The 18,349-nt window shown below is 45.4% G+C and overlaps 1 protein-coding gene across 2 annotated transcripts in view; it reads right to left on the bottom strand.

Annotated features, from left to right (window-relative positions):
• Window positions 1-18,349, bottom strand: part of GAA1 (glycosylphosphatidylinositol anchor attachment 1) — a 205,125-nt gene that overhangs the window by 106,787 nt on the left and 79,989 nt on the right. For both annotated transcript variants that reach the window (XM_068347028.1, XM_068347027.1), the window contains exons 3-5: window positions 13,309-13,394; window positions 1,427-1,558; window positions 1,098-1,257 (exon numbers count right to left, since the gene is read on the bottom strand). In XM_068347028.1, coding sequence (XP_068203129.1) covers window positions 1,098-1,257; window positions 1,427-1,558; window positions 13,309-13,394 — 378 coding nt within the window. The remainder of the gene's footprint in view (window positions 1-1,097; window positions 1,258-1,426; window positions 1,559-13,308; window positions 13,395-18,349) is intronic.

Here is an 18,349-nt window from a genome sequence, read left to right as displayed (position 1 = left end):
GGTGTGACATCCGGAAGCTCAGCAGCAGAAGACAAAGTCAAAGAAACAGGGCTGGGAGGGGAAGGAGGTTGCGTATGTGTCTTTCCTTTGCCAGAAGCAGAAGTCAAGGATTTCCCGGCCATTAAGTACAAAACCATAGCAGAAAAGGATCAAGGATATTTTCTAACAGCAAGCAACAACTCATCAATACTAGTAATGTCCTGTTCTCCCTCCACAGGTGGAACAACAGTAAAGGTGGTAACAGCAATTAAGGTCATAGAGATCCTGGCATCTATTAACACATTAAGCTGCTTCTCATCCAATGGGTCGACATCAATCCTCGGGGAAGGCCACAACTTCCTTTGGTTCAAGTTCTTGTTGAGGTTTTTGCCCATGGTCATAATGGGGATAGAGTATTACCTTTATTGGGGGAAGATGATACTCCTACCTTACCCAAAGCCGACCCCAAAAGCAACCCAGGGTCTAAACTCAAGTCCCTTCAGTTTTCCTCTAGAGGGTTCAGCTCCAGAAGAAGCCAATGAAAGCACAGCATATCAAAAATCAAAGGGTAAGAAGTTGCTAAAGAGCTTCTTTGCAAGCAATTTGGGCTTAGTAGCCTTTGAAACTTAAGACTCTCTCTTAGACTTCTTTCTTCTCCTTTTCCTATGCTCTACCCACTGTAAAGGAGGCCAAGACTTGCACTCATTACATGGGGATGACTGCAAACAGTCATGCGCCTGCAAAATGGTCACAAAAGATGGGGATCCATGTCGGTCCTATTCATAAACCTGCTGCAAATGCATCCAAGCTTAACAGGGCAGACCTGCATTTCTGCATGTGAAGTATCCATCACAATCACAAAAGTAGTACACTTTGAAAAGATACAGCAAGACAAATGAAAACTGTCAGGTATTGAAGCCGCAGAGAGTATGTCTGTTTTGTTAGGTGGCTAGAATTAAAATGGCTGGTCAGTGGCCTGGTTCCAGCCTCCTATTAAAGGACAAAGGTTTATATTTGTATGGGAATACAAAAAATACCTGTACATATACAGTAAAGTAATTCTTATAAGTAATTATACAATAATATAATGGGCAATTCCATCAATAGAAATTTCTTACCTGAAAAAAAATGTGCCATGGCCAGCATAAGAGCAATTGAAGGAGCTGTTCCCTGAAGCAAAGAAGAAGGAGGTCTGTATGGTGCTGACACAACAACAGCTTCGGTACTGCTCCCACGAGAGGCACGTAAAATGCCATAAACATTTTTCCCCTTAAAAACCTAAAAAGAAAAGTGAGTACAGTACTGTATAATAACACTTTCAAAAGATAAATCACTAAAAATTCAAAATTATTAAAGAAGAAACTGGCCATATTGTAGTGATCATTTACAGCAGCTGTTAGACAAAACTGCTTTTAATATATTTTGCTCGGTGCATACTGAAACTCACTTTTCCTCCCCCTAATGGATAATTTAACGTAAAGTTGTGCGTGAAAGTGTCCAAGCCAAGTTGCGTGAACTGGCCAACAAGCCAAGCATATGGCATTCCTGTTGTGTGCTTTTCAGCTTCCAGCTTGAGACTCTGAAATTCAAGGGCAAAAGATTAAACAATGAAAATAAAAAAAAATGATATTTTAATTATAAAATAAATTTTTGAATATACTTACCCGGTGAATATATAATAGCTGCAACTCTGCGGCTCGACAGACAACATACTCAAAAAACTCGCGAGCGATCGCTATGCAGGTTGCGGGTGTGCCCACCAGCGCCAACTGTCGGCCAGATACCACTCTTGTATGTAAACAAAACCTTCAATTCTTCTCGTCCCGCTGCGTCTCTATTGGGGAGGAAGGGAGGGTCATTTAATTTATATATTCACCGGGTAAGTATATTCAAAAATTTATTTTATAATTAAAATATCATTTTTAAATATTTAACTTAGCCGGTGAATATATAATAGCTGATTCACACCCAAGGAGGTGGGTAGAGACCAGAGTTAATTATGTTTACAGCGTATAAGCTAAGAGTTTTTTCATTTTTACAGTTATCAATATAACAAAACCAAAATAAATAGGTACCTGGTAAGGAAGTCGACTTAGACGATTACTCTGCCTTGTAAGTCTGTCTTCCTCACGGAGCCCAGCGATCCTCTTAGGATGCTGACAGACTACCAGGAGCTGAAGTATCAAGGGCTGCAACCCATACAACAGGACCTCATCAAACCCCTAATCTGGGCGCTCTCAAGAAATGACTTTGACCACCCGCCAAATCAACCAGGATGCGAAAGGCTTCTTAGCCTTCCGAACAACCCATAAAAACAATATTAAAAACATTTCAAGAGACAGATTAAAAGGATATGGAATTAGGGAAGTGTAGTGGTTGAGCCCTCACCCACTACTGCACTCGCTGCTACGAATGGACCCAGTGTGTAGCAGTCCTCGTAAAGAGTCTGGACATCTTTCAAGTAAAATGACGCGAACACTGACTTGCTTCTCCAAAAGGTCGCGTCCATGATACTTTGCAGAGATCTATTTTGCTTGAAGGCCACGGAAGTTGCTATAGCTCTAATCTCGTGCGTCTTAACCTTAAGCAAAGATCGGTCTTCCTCACTCAAGTGTGAATGAGCTTCTCGTATTAACAATCTGATAAAATATGACAAAGCATTCTTTGACATAGGTAAGGATGGTTTCTTAACCGAACACCATAACGCTTCAGATTTACCTCGTAAAGGCTTAGTACGAGCTAAATAGAACTTAAGAGCTCTAACGGGGCATAATACTCTCTCTAATTCGTTGCCTACGATCTCTGATAAGCTAGGAATATCAAAAGATTTAGGCCAAGGACGAGAAGGCAGTTCATTCTTGGCTAGGAAACCAAGTTGAAGAGAACAAGTGGCTTTTTCTGTCGAAAAACCGATGTTCTTGCTGAAGGCATGAAGCTCACTGACTCTTTTAGCCGAGGCCAAGCACACCAGGAAAAGAGTCTTAAGAGTGAGATCCTTCAGGGAGGCTGAATGTAAAGGCTCAAACCTGTCTGACATGAGGAATCTTAGGACCACGTCTAAATTCCATCCAGGTGTAGCCAAACGACGTTCCTTAGAGGTCTCAAAAGACTTAAGGAGATCTTGTAGATCTTTATTGTTGGAAAGATCTAAGCCTCTATGCCGGAAGACCGAAGCCAACATGCTCCTGTAGCCCTTGATCGTGGGAGCTGAAAGGGAGCGAACTCTTCTCAGGTATAAGAGAAAATCAGCGATTTGGGCTACAGAGGTACTGGACGAGGATACAGATACTGACTTGCACCAGTCTCGGAAGATTTCCCACTTCGATTGGTAAACTCTAATGGTAGAAGCTCTCCTCGCTCTTGCAATCGCACTGGCTGCCTCCTTCGAAAAGCCTCTAGCTCTCGAGAGTCTTTCGATAGTCTGAAGGCAGTCAGACGAAGAGCATGGAGGCTTTGGTGTACCTTCTTTACGTGTGGCTGACGTAATAGGTCTACTCTTAGAGGAAGACTTCTTGGAAAGTCTACCAGCCATCGAAGTACCTCGGTGAACCATTCTCTCGCGGGCCAGAGGGGAGCAACTAACGTCAACCTTGTCCCTTCGTGAGAGGCGAATTTCTGCAGAACCTTGTTGACAATCTTGAATGGTGGGAATGCGTATAGGTCTAGGTGAGACCAATCTGGGAGAAAGGCATCTATATGTATTGCTGCTGGGTCTGGGACTGGAGAGCAATAGATTGGAAGCCTCTTGGTCATCGAGGTTGCAAAGAGGTCTATGGTGGGTTGACCCCAAGTCGCCCAAAGCCTCTTGCATACATCCTTGTGGAGGGTCCATTCGGTTGGAATTACCTGACCTTTCCGACTGAGACAATCTGCTAGAACGTTCAAGTCGCCCTGGATAAACCTCGTTACCAGGGAGATGCCTCGATCTCTTGACCAGATGAGCAGGTCCCTTGCGATCTCGTACAGTGTCAGGGAGTGGGTACCTCCTTGTTTGGAAATGTACGCCAAGGCTGTGGTGTTGTCCGAGTTGACCTCCACCACTTTGTCTCGAAGGAGACTCTCGAAGCTTATCAAGGCCAGGTGAACTGCCAAAAGCTCCTTGCCGTTGATATGCATGCTCCTCTGACTTGAGGTCCACAGACCTGAACATTCCCGACCGTCCAGTGTCGCACCCCAACCCAAATCCGATGCGTCTGAGAAGAGAACGTGGTTTGGTTTCTGAACTGCTAGGGGAAGTCCCTCTCGTAGACTGATATTGTCTTTCCACCAATTCAGGCAAGTCTTTACTGTTTCGGAAATCGGGATCGAGACCGCCTCTAGCGTCTTGTCCTTTTTCCAGTGAAAAGCTAGATGGAATTGTAGAGGTCGGAGGTGTAGCCTTCCTAGCGATACAAACTGCTCCAGGGATGATAGAGTTCCTACTAGACTCATCCAATTCCTGACTGAGCAACGTTCTCTCTTCAACATCCTTTGGATTACGAGCAGGGCTTGATCTATTCTGGGGGCCGACAGAAAAGCCCGAAAAACTGGACTGCGAATCTCCATCCCTAAATACAGAATAGTTTGGGATGGGATCAGCTGGGACTTTTCCAAGTTGACCAGAAGTCCCAATTCCTTGGTCAGATCTAAAGTCCAATTGAGATCCTTCAGACAGCGATGACTGGACGAGGCTCTGAGAAGCCAGTCGTCCAAATATAGGGAGGCTCGGATACCCGATAAATGGAGGAATTTTGCCACATTCCTCATAAGCCTCGTAAACACGAGAGGAGCAGGACTTAGGCCAAAGCACAGGGCCCGAAACTGGTACACCACATTGTCGAACACAAATCTCAGAAAAGGTTGGGAATCTGAGTGAATGGGGATGTGGAAGTAAGCGTCTCTTAGGTCGAGAGAGACCATCCAGTCTCCCTTTCTGACCACTGCTAAGACTGACTTCGTGGTCTCCATGGTGAATTTTGTCTTTGTGACAAAGACATTCAGAGCACTGACGTCTAGCACAGGTCTCCAACCTCCTGTCTTCTTCGGTACTAGGAAGAGACGGTTGTAAAACCCCGGTGATTGAAGGTCCGAGACTTTGACCACCGCTCCCTTCTCTAGCAAAAGAGACAATTCTAGTTTCAGGGCTTGTCTCTTTGTTTCCTCTCGGTACCTGGGAGAGAGATCGATGGGGGACGTCGCTAGAGGAGGTTTGCGTACAAATGGGATTTTGTACCCCTCTCTGAGCAACCTCACAGACTGTTGATCTGCGCCTCTCTTCTCCCAGGCTTGCCAGAAGTTCTTGAGTCTGGCACCTACTGCTGTCTGAAACTGCGGGCAGTCAGACTCTGCCACGCGAGGACTTGGCTCCTTTCCTCTTTCCTCTCTTCCCTTCGGCACGAGTACTTTCCCTGCTGGGGGCTCTGCCACGAAAGGGCGGAATAAACCTGGACGCTGGAGTGTCTATCCTAGGTCTAGCAGACAAGGCAGACGAAGGGGTCCCTTTGCGAGCCGAGTACGCAACCAAGTCATGGGTGTCCTTCTGCACTAGAGACAACGCTATTTCCTTAACTAAAAGTTCAGGAAACAAGAACTTAGACAAAGGGGCAAAGAGTAGCTCAGATCGTTGACAGGGCGTCACTCCTGCTGACAGAAAAGAGCACAGAGACTCTCGTTTCTTTAGGACTCCTAACGTAAACGAGGAGGAGAGCTCATTGGATCCATCGCGGATGGCCTTATCCATGCAGGACATAATGAGTAAGGAGACATCTCTATCGGCTGATGAGATTTTCCTACTCAAGGCTCCCAAACACCAGTCAAGGAAGTTGAAAACTTCAAAAGCCCTAAAGATGCCTTTAAGTAGATGGTCAAGGTCTGAGGATGACCAACTAATCTTCGAGCGTCTCATGGCTAGGCGGCGGGGAGAGTCTACAAGACTTGAGAAGTCGCCCTGGGCAGAGGCAGGAACTCCCAAGCCGAGAACTTCTCCCGTGGCATACCAGACACTCGATCTAGACGAGAGTTTAGATGGGGGGAAGGCAAAGGTCGTCTTCCCTAAACTCCTCTTGGTTTCCAACCAATCGCCTAACAGACGTAAAGCTCTCTTGGATGAGCGAGAGAGAACGAGTTTTGTAAAGGCTGGCATGGCAGCAGGTACGCCTAAAACAAACTCAGACGGCGGCGAACGAGGAGCCACAGAGACAAAGTGTTCAGGAAACAACTCTTTAAAAATGAGCATGACTTTTAAGTCCATAGATGGCGGAACTGCTCTAGGCTCATCAATATCTGAAGGATGATCCTCAGGCTGAGGGTCAGCAACGTCCTCATCCGAAAGTTCCTCATCTGACAACTGATGAGAAACAAGCAAAGGGGTTGGCAATGCTTGACACGCAGCGTCCGCCCGCACTGGTGCATAAGTGGCGGAGCAGGACGCAGCGTCCTGAAACTGCTGAACAGTTTGGGAACTGTCAACAACAACAGGTGCGTGAGGACGCACAGCGTCCACCCGAGACTGCTTAGACCACCTGGGTTGTGCAGTCAAAACAACTCTAGGTTGCGGAGGTTGACGCACCGCGTCAAAACAAGTCAACTCTGATGGTTGGCGAACGTCCTGAACGTCACCAGGCGCATCAGTGAGTTGCCTAACGTCCACATGCGGCTGAAAATCCACACGAGACCGCATCGGGTGTGGTACAACCCCAACTGGTTGACGTGAGATGGCTACACCAATGTCAACAGGACGCACAACAGAACGCTTGGGTGGCTGAAGGCCAGGATCTCCATGAGATAAACGGCTAGGTTCAACGGAAACCTTCTCTGCGTTGTAGTCTTCCATAAGGGACGCAAGCTTAGACTGCATGTCCTGCAATATAACCCATTTAGGGTCTACGGTAACGGGTGCGGTAACAGACGGGGTTAGCGCCTGAGACGGCACAACTTTGCCTTGCTTAGGCGGCGAGCAGTCATCCGATGACAGCAACGGGTCCGAACTGTCCCAATGACTACATCCAGGACGTTGAACCTGTCCTGAAGGGACCGACTTGCGTTTCAGAGGCCTAGAAACCTTGCTCCATGGTTTCTTGCGTGAAAAGCCTTCGGAAGACGAGGTAAAAATGGGCTCTCTCGTCTTATGGTAGGGGCGATCTTGACGAGATACGCCTGATACCATAGAGGGAACGTCTGTTCGCTGATCAAGGCCTCTCGAACCCATAAGTCGTACGACATTGCTTCTCCCCTGGACTTGGGAGCTTGCAAGAGGTCCCGGACTAGGTGAACGACAGGCACGAACAGACGAACCCTCGGTCGCAACACTGTTCACAACACTTTGCGCACTAATCACTTTCCCACTTTCCGCCGTGGCACTATGGCACTTAAGTTCCTTCACGTCAGCCATGAGTTGATTACGGTCACTTGCTAACGCTTCAACTCTCTCCCCCAAGGCATGAATAGCACGTAACATGTCTTGCATAGACGGTTCCTGAGTGCTAGAAGGGGGGTTAGGAACAACCACTACAGGGGAAGGATTAGGTTCAGGGGCATGTGGAGAGGAAAAATCTACGGACCTAGATGAACTTCTCCTTACCCTATCTCTCTCTAGTCTGCGTGTATACTTATCATATTCGAGCCAATCGAATTCCGAAAGGCCCACGCATTCCTCACACCGATCTCCCAATTGACAGGTTTTACCCCGACAATTGGAACAAACAGTATGAGGGTCGAGAGAAGCCTTTGGAAGACGCCTATTACAGTCCCTAGCATTACACTTTCGAAATCTAGGTACTTGAGAAGGGTCAGCCATTTTGAATTAGTCAAAGAAAATTCCAAAAACAATCCAAGTCATCAACAAATAATCCGATTCAATAAAGAGTTCAAGAGTTTATGTTGAGGAAAAACACCTGTACTGCGAAAGCTCAAACCAAAATAAAGTACTTCACCAAATATGATGGGAAAACTCCAGGTTCTACAGCGAGTATAAATACGTCTTGTCGTCAACGTCGACAGAGAAGAATTGAAGGTTTTGTTTACATACAAGAGTGGTATCTGGCCGACAGTTGGCGCTGGTGGGCACACCCGCAACCTGCATAGCGATCGCTCGCGAGTTTTTTGAGTATGTTGTCTGTCGAGCCGCAGAGTTGCAGCTATTATATATTGACCGGCTAAGTTAAATATTTAAAATTACACTTTACAGAAAGCAAAAATAAGAAAAATCTTTAAAGTAATTCATATTTTTTCAAACTACAATATACAAAGCTGGGTCATTTAATAGGAGTAAGCTTTTAGCAAAGCTATATATGGCTGTTAAAACTGAACAAAGTAGCATTATCTAGTAAGAGGGTGGTGGGAAAGCCCCACTTTCACTTTAAACCTAGGACTTGCAGAGTGATTAAGATAGGAAGTATAACAAAGTTATAAAAAATACAAATCGTTTAAAAAAAGTTATCTGTACCCACAAGAATACAAACCTTCAACCATTAATAGGAGGGAGCTAATTTTTCCTTTGCCTTCACATACACCAAATAGTCTGAATAATTCTTTCCATATTCTCCTCTGTCTTCATACATCTGACAACACTGAAATTACCAAACAATTCTTCTTCACTCAAGGGGTTAACTCCTTCATTCCCACCATTACCCCTACATTAAAGGATCGGATACCTGATGTACCCTCTCCAATGCCTTCTATCAAAGGCATCTTCTCTCCATATCATTCTTCACCTTATCTCGCCCTCTAATTCCCTGCCTCCATCTTGATCTTCTCCCCAAACAGGTTCCTCTCAAGCCCTCCTCACCATCCATCCTCAATAAGTGACCACACCATCTCAATCGTGACACCCTTATCATCTCTGTAATCTTTATTATACCTGCCATTCTTATTATTTCATCATTTTCCTATCTTTCAAGCAGTGATATTCCCATAATCTACCTCAGCATTCTCATATTAGATCTTTCAAACTTTGCTTCCTCTTCTCACCTTGAAGCCCAAGTTTCTGATCCATACATTAACACTAGTCTTATTACTATGCTATAGATCTTGACTTTTAGCTTGATTGGCATTTTCTTATCACATACCACTCCTGCCACTCCCTCCACTTTTTCCATGCTGCTTTTATCCTACCCTCAAATTCAGCCTCACATCCTCTCTCCACATTTGTAGATTCCAAATATCTAAATTGTTCTAACGGTTTTATAACTGCACCTCTACTTTCATGTATGATTATCCTCTCGCTACCTTCCTTACTGCTTACCATAATTTCAGTCTTATTCACATTTACCCTCAAGCCATCCCCTTCTAAAGTCTCTTGCCACTCTACAACCCTTCTCTGTAATTCTTCCTAATTTTCAGCAGTAATCACCAAATCATCTGCATATAGCACCTCCCACAAATCTTCATTTCTGATCTCTTCACTTTACACATCCAAGACCAGCACAAATAAAAACGGGCTTATTGCTGAACCCTGGTGTAATGCAACATTAGCTTTAAAGGTTTGTGTTTCTACAACAGCTGTTATTACTTTTATCGTTGTTCTTTTGTATACCATCTCTACCATTCTAACCAACTTCGGGACTTTCCTCTTCCTAAAGCACCAGAACATCACTTCTCTTGGTATTCTATCATAAGCCTTCTCTAAATCTACAAAAGTACAGATGAGCTTCTGGTTTCCCTCTAGTCACTTTTCCTGAAACTGCCATATTGTAAAAATGGCATCCACAGTCCCTCTCCCCTCATGAATCCATACTGCTGTTTCCCAGTCTTTACAATCTCTCATCTAGTACCCTCTCAAAAACTCTCAAATCATACTCTGTTAGTTTAATTCCCCTGTAGTTACTACACGACATGATGTCACCTTTTTTTAATATCTTGTAGATACCAATAGACTCTCCTCCCAGTCTAGGCATTTATTTCCTCTCCCCATATTGCTCTACATAAATCCAGCATCCACTCTTCCCTCTCAGTGACTAGTATTTTGACCATTTTAATTTGAAACTCTGATGGGCCTGGTGCTTTACCATTCTTCATTTTACTCAATGCCCGTTTCATTTCAGTATTCTGTATCTTCATCACTGGCCCCTCCACCCTTTGTGCTTCTCCCAGCTCCTCTCTCTCATTTTCAGTATTCAATAGTTGCTCACAATATTCTATCTCCTCTTAATGTCATCATCCCTATGCAATATATTTCCATTTCTATCCCATATGATTACCAGTTGCCCCAAATCTTGTCACTGCCTCTTCCTCAAGCTTGAATTCTTATAGATATCCTTTTCTCCTTCCATTGTTCCTAACCTTTCATTTAACTCCTCTACAGCTCTTCCAATAGCTATACCTACTTTCCTCTTAGAATCTTTTTCCTCTTCTCTGTACCATTCCTCTGCTCCTTGTGCTTGTCTTATTTTCCAGTTCTTAAATGCCTTCAATTTTCTTTTTACCAATTATTGCACCTCTCTGTTCCACCACCACTTTTCTCCTTTCAACATACCATATCCGCTGCTTCTTCCCACTAATTCCTCAGTTTCCCCTACACATATTTCTTTCATACCCAACCAGATATTTTCCAATCTGTTATGCTAGAATCACACTATTCATTTCATGCTCTAAGTTTTCGCCAACCTCCAGATGATGCTCGCAAGCAAAGGTCTTGTAGACTCACACTACGTTCTAGCGGTTTGAGGAGCAAATAGATAAAGTGTAAATAAAACCGATCAACTGACATCATCATGGTGCCAAGAAATGTTTTAACTGTTACCGTTACCGTAATATGTATTCTCAGAATATTACGTGAATGGAAGAATTCTACAACTACCATGGGATGAACAAAGCAGATTTTTATCATCACTTGAGGCTTGTTGGACTCAAGATTACCAAGCAAGAGCACGTCCTATTTTCAGCAGCCATCTTTTTGTTTACATCTGAAGTCATGCTTGAAGTTTAAGCCAGCTGCTTCCCGTCCGGTCGAGAAGCCAATATCTCGAGCAAAATGCTCTCAGTTTCGATTTTCAGCAGCAACGGCTCGCTGCTGGCGAAAAAGAGCCTAGTGTGATTCCAGCTTTACCTTGCCCAATCTCTAAGTTCAACCTTTTCAGTCGTCTCTCTCTCACAATCCTAAATTCCTCACACTTTTTTCCTTTAGGATGCCAAACCCTAACTTTGGATCTCCTTTTTCTCTTCTTGGGTTTTCTACCCCTCATTTTAAAATCAATCACTACCAGTCTATGTTGTTTACATGCTCCCCAAAATCACTTTAAAGTTCATCACCTCTTTCTTGTCTGCTTCTTTAAACAATATGTAATCTATTTGGATTTCCACTCCTCCTCTTTTAAAGGTTCTCAGATGCTTATCCGGCTTCTGAAACTAGGAGATCATTCATGCTAATTCAAAACTCTGAGCCATCTCTAATATATAATACCCATCTTCATTTCTAATTACAAATCCACGGCCTCCATGTACCTCCTCAAACCCATCCCTTCTCTTTCCCACTCTGCCATTCATGTTTGTTCCTATGATTAGCCTCCTCTCTTTTTTTCACTGTTTTAAAACCTGCCATAAACTCCTGTCTAAATAATTCTTTTCTTTGTTCTTGACAACGAATCTGAGGGGCATATGCTGAAATTATGCTTATTATCTGATTGCCTATTATCATTGGGATCTTTAAAACCCTGTCATTTATTCTCTTTACTTCTACTGCTTAATTATACATTACTTCTCTTGTAGTTTATCTACTTCCTTGTTTCCTTTCCTGACTGTGCTATTTTTCCCTGTTGGAGCTCTTGGGCTTATAGCATCTTGCCTTTCTAACTAGTGTTGTAGCTTAACTAATAATAATACATACATATACCAAGGCCCTTCCCCAAATTTAGGGGGGTAGCCAACATCAAACAAATGAAACAAAAAAAGGGGACCTCAACTCTCTACGTTCCTCCCACCCTGACAAGGGACTCAACCGAGTTCGGCTGGTACTGCTACAGTGCCACAGCCCACCCTCCCCCGTTATCCACCACAGATGAAGCTTCATAACGCTGAGTCCCCTACTGCTGCTACCTCCACGGTCATCCAAGGCACCAGAGGAAGCAGCAGGGCCTACCGGAACTGCAATCAGCGATTTCAGACCTCCACCAATGAATACTGTATTGCCAACATTTAACTAAAGTCTGCAGACACTGCCTCCCACTTTTCATATGCTGATTGTACAGAAGAGGGTGAAAAGTTCAATGTTGATCCATGATCTTGATCTGTATCACCTACAAAATTTCATGGTTTCTTCCAAAGCATATCTATCGATTGTTGAAATTTGGTGAAAATCAAATGTGTCAATTTGCTTTGAAATAATCTTTAAAATTGTGAAAAATGCAAATGGATCTAGAATTCGCATCTGGTATCAGATCATCTCCAAAAGTTAATGGAGTCGCCCATGGCCTATGATCTATCTGTGGTGAAAATTTCGTAAAAATCTGTCAAGTTTGTTTTAACGTTATCTTTAAAATGGTAAAAATCCAAATCCGGATCTAGAATCTGGATCCAGTTCCAGATCTCCTCCAAAAATTTAATAAGGTCGTCCACGACGTAAGATCTATCTGTGCTGAGAATTTCAAAAAAATCCGTCGCATAGTTTTGACGTAATACTAACCACAGACACAGAGACAAATAAATATAGCTAAAAAATAAATAAATAAACTGACTTGAAAATACAACCTCCTTGGCAGAGGTAATAATATTAATAACTGCATACAGTCCCACCCTACGCATGGGGGAGAAGGTTTGTATCATAGTGAGAATAAATATCACTCTACCACATGCTTACCTTCAATGCGCTTACGCAATTAAGCAAAACCACTCACAAACAAAAACCAGCATTTATCACAAGAAAAGAAAAGATCCAGGAGTCAGTAAAAGCAGCAATCAGTACATCCATACCATTTGCTGCCAAAGACAAAATTGACATGATAAAGTCGGGCAGACGGTTGTCTCCCCCCCCCTCCCCCCTAGCTAACACTAACTACCGCACATAACTTGTTAAAAGTTTCATTGGTCGTTCCAGCTGGCTGAAAGCACACTCCTCTTTAAGGGACGATGGTTTATATTTGGGTAAGAACAAGTGAAAGTTATATCATCCAAACTTTTCTCAAAAAATGGATATCCATAAAACCTGGTTGCAGATAACGAAAATGGACTAGAATTCCTTTTATGAGTATAGTTTAGAGCTTTTAAATAAATAAAAAAAAGATTTTGTCTGAGCCTTTTGAAATCCCAGGTCCCTGAGGAACTCTTGAATATCTTACATTAAAGTTCTTTGAATTTGGAAGTTAGGAAATAAGAAAAAAAATAGCAATAATAAAATTCCTGTATATAATAATTCCATACCTCTAGGTATTGTAATACTTGAGTGTCTCCCTCAAAGTCTCCTTGCACCAAGCCTGGTAACAGTGCGTTTTCAGAAAAATAAGTGCCTGCAAATTAAACATTGTCATTTATCTCACATATCCAATAACATCAACTTACAGTACTAAATCTAATTAAAAACATCATATTAGACCCATTTATAAACGGTACCTAATTTGGGAAAATATTTAATGAGTGACTCAGCCCAATTACAATAAAGTTACTTTGGTGTTACTTCACATTCTATTAACTTTTTTGCTTCTTAATTGATTTCCTTCATTCAAAAAGCATTTGAAATGACAATTTGTAGATAATTTGTATTTTTCCTAACTATACAAACCTTAGCTATTTACATGGGGTAATTACTTCGGTGTAGCTGAATGATGAGCCATTAGAATTTTAACAAGGGTTTACTACCCCACCGCTAGTTGGCGGGGGGTAGGGAGGGGTAGCTTGCTAACCCCCCCCCCCCCCCCTCACACACACTAGTGAATGCTTCACTTTGCTTAGAGGTAGGACATATCCCGGGGGACAGGGCTGGCGGGTAAATGTGTGTAAATAGCTAAGGTTTGTATAGTTAGGAAAAATACAAATTATCTACGAATTTGTCATTTGTTCTGTAACTGAAATACAAACCACGCTGTTTACAAGGGGTGACTCAACCCTTAGGAAGGGCGGTAAGTCCATGCCATACTGGCTTTGGCTTTGCCCAGGGACTCCATATTCGAGTGTGTAAGTACTCAGGAAATAAGGAGTCCCTGCGCCTCACTAGCATGCTGAGAAACTGCTGCGGCCTACATAAGCTGTGCGCGAAGGTGAAGAAGTGACTCGTCCTAGGAAGTTGACCTGGAGTTCTTCAGATGGAATTCTAGGCTAGGACTCTCCCAATACCACCTCGTCAGGGTATGGGGACATGACAGCATTACACTTAATACTAGGAACACAATGAAACATGGATTACCTGCAGTGGTTTGAGAACCCAGGATGCTGCTTTCTCCAAGGGAGGAGAGGATGAAGAAAAGAATAAGGGCCAGACAGATCTTTTCATTCACGCAGACAATGAAACATGGATTACCTGCAGTGGTTTGAGAACCCAGGATGCTGCTTTCTCCAAGGGAGGAGAGGATGAAGAAAAGAATAAGGGCCAGACAGATCTTTTCATTCACGCAGACTAAAACCGGGTAACAATGCCCTCAACCTTCTGCTACTTGTCCATTAAGGAGCCTGAGGTTAGACCAGCTGTTGTACAACCACCACAGGACCGATAGAGAACGTATCGATCCTCCTGTGTGTCACGTCTTGCAGGTAGTGGGCCGTGAAGGTGGTCTGACGCTTCCACACCCCAGCTTGCAGGACCTGCGTCACTGAATAATTTTTCTTGAAGGCCAGGGACGTAGCTATGCCCCTGACATCATGCGCTCTAGGGTGACGTGACGGAGAAGGGTCAAGATTCAAGGCCAGGTGTATTACCTTGTGAATCCAGGCCGAGATAGTATTCCTGGTGACCCTCCTCTTCGTTTTCCCCGTGCTCACGAACAAGGCTTGCACCTGGGGACGAACTACAGCTGTTCTATTAAGATACAACCTCAGACTCCTAACTGGGCACAGTAGGAGATGGTCTGGGTCATCTGTTACAGAACGAAGACTCAAAACCTGGAAAGAGTCGAACCGAGGGTCCGGCACTCCCGGATTCTGAGTCTTGGCAACAAACTCAGGGACGAACCTGAACGTTACCTCCCCCCATCCCCTTGAATGGGCGATGTCGTACGAGAGACCATGCAATTCGCTGACTCGCTTGGCTGAGGCCAATGCTAGCAGGAACACCGTCTTCCAGGTAAGGTGGCGATCTGAAGCCTGGCGTAATGGTTCGTAGGGAGGTCTCTTCAGAGACCTGAGAACTCGAACCACGTTCCATGGAGGAGGTCTCACTTTCGACTGAGGGCAGTTAAGTTCATAACTTCGTATGAGAAGGGAAAGTTCCAGCGAGGAAGAAATGTCCACTCCTTTAAGCCTGAAGGCAAGACTTAAGGCTGAGCAATAGCCTTTCACTGCCAAGACTGAAAGGCGCATTTCCTCCCGCAAATACACGAGGAACTCCGCTATTGCTGGAATAGTGGCATCGAGTGGAGAGATACCCCTTCCACGACACCAACCACAGAAGACTCGCCACTTCACCTGGTAGACCCCTGCGGATGACATGCGCAGGTGTCCAGACATCCTATTCGCAACTTGTTGCGAAAATCCTCTCTCAGTGAGGAGATGCTGGATAGTCTCCAGGCGTGAAGTCGAAGCGAAGCAACGGCTTTGTGGAAGATGTTGGCGTGTGGTTGTTTGAGTAGCTCGTGACGTGGAGGGAGTTCTCTCGGAATCTCCGTGAGGAGTTGCAGAAGGTCCGGGAACCATTCTGTGTGATGCCATGGTGGAACTATCAGGGTCATTGATAGATTGACCGATATTCTGGTCTTGTTGAGCACCCTCCTCATCAGACAGAACGGGGGAAAGACGTACAAATCGATGTTGTCCCACCGTTGTTGGAAGGCATCTTGCCAGAGAGCCTTGGGGTCCGGGACTGGGGAGCAGTACAGCGGGAGCTTGAAGTTCAATGCTGTAGCGAACAGATCCACAGTCTGGGAACCCCACAAAGTCAGGACTTTGTTGGCTACTTGAGGATCCAAAGACCACTCGGTACTCACTATCTGCGTCGCTCTGCTCAGACTGTCGGTGAGCACATTCCTTATGCCTGGAATGAAGCAAGCTGCTAGTGTGATCGAGTGGACTTCGGACCTTCTCAGCATCTCTACTGCAAGATGGGATAGCTGTTCTGAAAAGGTACCTCCCTGGTTGTTGATATAAGCCACCACCGTGGTGTTGTCCCTCATCACCACCACAGAGTGGCCCGCCAGGACTTGGTGGAACTTCTGAAGTGCCAGGAACACGGCCTTCATTTCTAACAGGTTTATGTGAAGGTACTTTTCTGATTCTGACCACAGGCCTGAGGTCCTGTGGTTCAGAACGTGGGCGCCCCACCCTTTCTTTGATGCGTCCGAGAACAACATCAAATCCGGGGGAAGGACGAGAAGATCCACTCCCTTTCGTAGGTTCTCGTCTGCCACCCACCACTGGAGGTCTGTCTGTTCCACATGACCCACAGGGATCAAAGTGTCCGGGGAATCGTGTCCTTGATTCCACTGGGACTTGAGTCGCCACTGGAGAGATCTCATTCTGAGGCGACCGTTGGGAACCAGACGGGCCAATTGGCCGAGGAGACGTAACCACGTTTGGGCTGGAAGTTCTTCTCGATTGAGGAAAGGCCTTGCGACCTTCCTCAGCCTTGCTATCCTGTCGTCTGATGGGAAGACTTTGTGGAGATTGGTGTCTATGACCATGCCTAGGTATACCAGTTTCTGAGAGGGCTGCAGAGAGGACTTCTCGAGATTTACCATGATCCCTAGATCCTGGCAAAGTTCGAGAAGCTTGTCTCGGTAGCGAAGAAGGGTTGCCTCCGAGTCCGCTAGGATCAACCTGTCGTCCAGATAACGAAGGAGACGGATGCCGATCCTGTGAGCCCACGATGATATCAGGGTGAAATCTCTGGTGAACACCTGAGGGGCTGTGAAGAGACCGAAACACAGCACCTTGAACTGGTAGATTTTGTCGTCTAGGAAAAATCTTAAGTACTTCCTTGAAGACGGATGGACTGGGATCTGGAAGTACAGTACGCGTCCTTCAGGTCCAGGGTACACATGAAGTCTCGTGGTCTCACTGCAAGTCTGACCGTGTCTGCCGTCTCCATACTGAACGGAGTCTGTTTGACAAACCCGTTCAGGGTTGAGAGGTCGATGACTGGTCTCCAGCCTCCAGACGCCTTCTTTACAAGAAAGAGTCAACTGTAGAAGCCTGGGGACCCGTCCACTACCTCTTGGAGAGCGTCCTTCTTCAACATGGTCTGGACTTCTGCCCGGAGGGCCTGCCCCCTTACTGATCCCATAGTAAGGGAGCTCAAAGACACTGGATTCGCTGTCAGGGGAGGTAGAGAAGCTATGAACGGGACGCGATAACCCTGACCGATCACGGAAATCGTCCAGGTATCTGCCCCGAGTTGCTGCCACCTTGCCGCGCAACTTTGTAGGCATCCCCACACTGGTGGACATGCAGGGGGACTGCCAATCCTAGCGTCTATGGCCTCGGGCGTTTCCTCTAGGATTTTTACCTCCCCTGGAGAACTTTTTGCTCCTTCTGCTCTTGGCAGGAAAGGGCTTAGACACCTTCGGCTTTGCTGCTGTCGTCTTCTTTGTGTCCTTAGCTGGACGGGGCTGTTGGGCTGCTGGAGGTTTGTAGGGCCTTCGATGTCAGGGCCCTATGGATGAGGGAATCCTGGTTGGACTTCATCCACCTCTCAGCGGTTAGCTCCACGTCCTTAGGCTCAAACAAACTCTTACCGAGCACGGAAGAGTGTCTGAGCCTGCTAACATCTGAACTGGGGACCTTCTGGTGGAATCTCTCAGCCACTGCGTCCCGTCGTTTAAGAATTGTGTTGGCCCACAAGCTCGAAACTTGGTGGGCCAAAAACTCGATTGTCAGCGTGCCTGAGAGCAAGAATGTCTCCAGTGCCTTCCTGGTGCTTTCTTTGGACAGATCCTCAGACCACACCAGGATGCCCAGAGACCCCAGCCAGATGTCAAGCCCTGAAGTTGCCAGCATGGCACACTTCGCCACCTTCTCCTGGCTTGGGATCTCAGTAACTGAATAGCACACGTGCCGGTTGGAGAGTCTCTCTAGAGGGACTCCCCCAGTGAGTTCTTACACGGAGTGGTGAACTGGAAGACCCAAACAAGTCTCCTCAAGGATCTCAAAATACCTCCTCTGATGGCCTCGAGGAGGAGGGAGGAGCTTGTTACCGGCGCTGGATCTACTGGAGGAGGCAAGCTCTGAGAGCTGGCCCTCGACCTTGTCTCTGGCACTCTTCATCCCTTGTGACCAGGGCAAAGCTGCACTGGCCCTAGAGGGTTTCTGGGTGCCGTAG

The sequence above is a fragment of the Palaemon carinicauda genome, chromosome 23 (assembly GCF_036898095.1).
Source record: "Palaemon carinicauda isolate YSFRI2023 chromosome 23, ASM3689809v2, whole genome shotgun sequence".
Classification (NCBI taxonomy): domain Eukaryota; kingdom Metazoa; phylum Arthropoda; class Malacostraca; order Decapoda; family Palaemonidae; genus Palaemon; species Palaemon carinicauda.
This window is presented reverse-complemented; position numbering and strand designations above follow the sequence as displayed.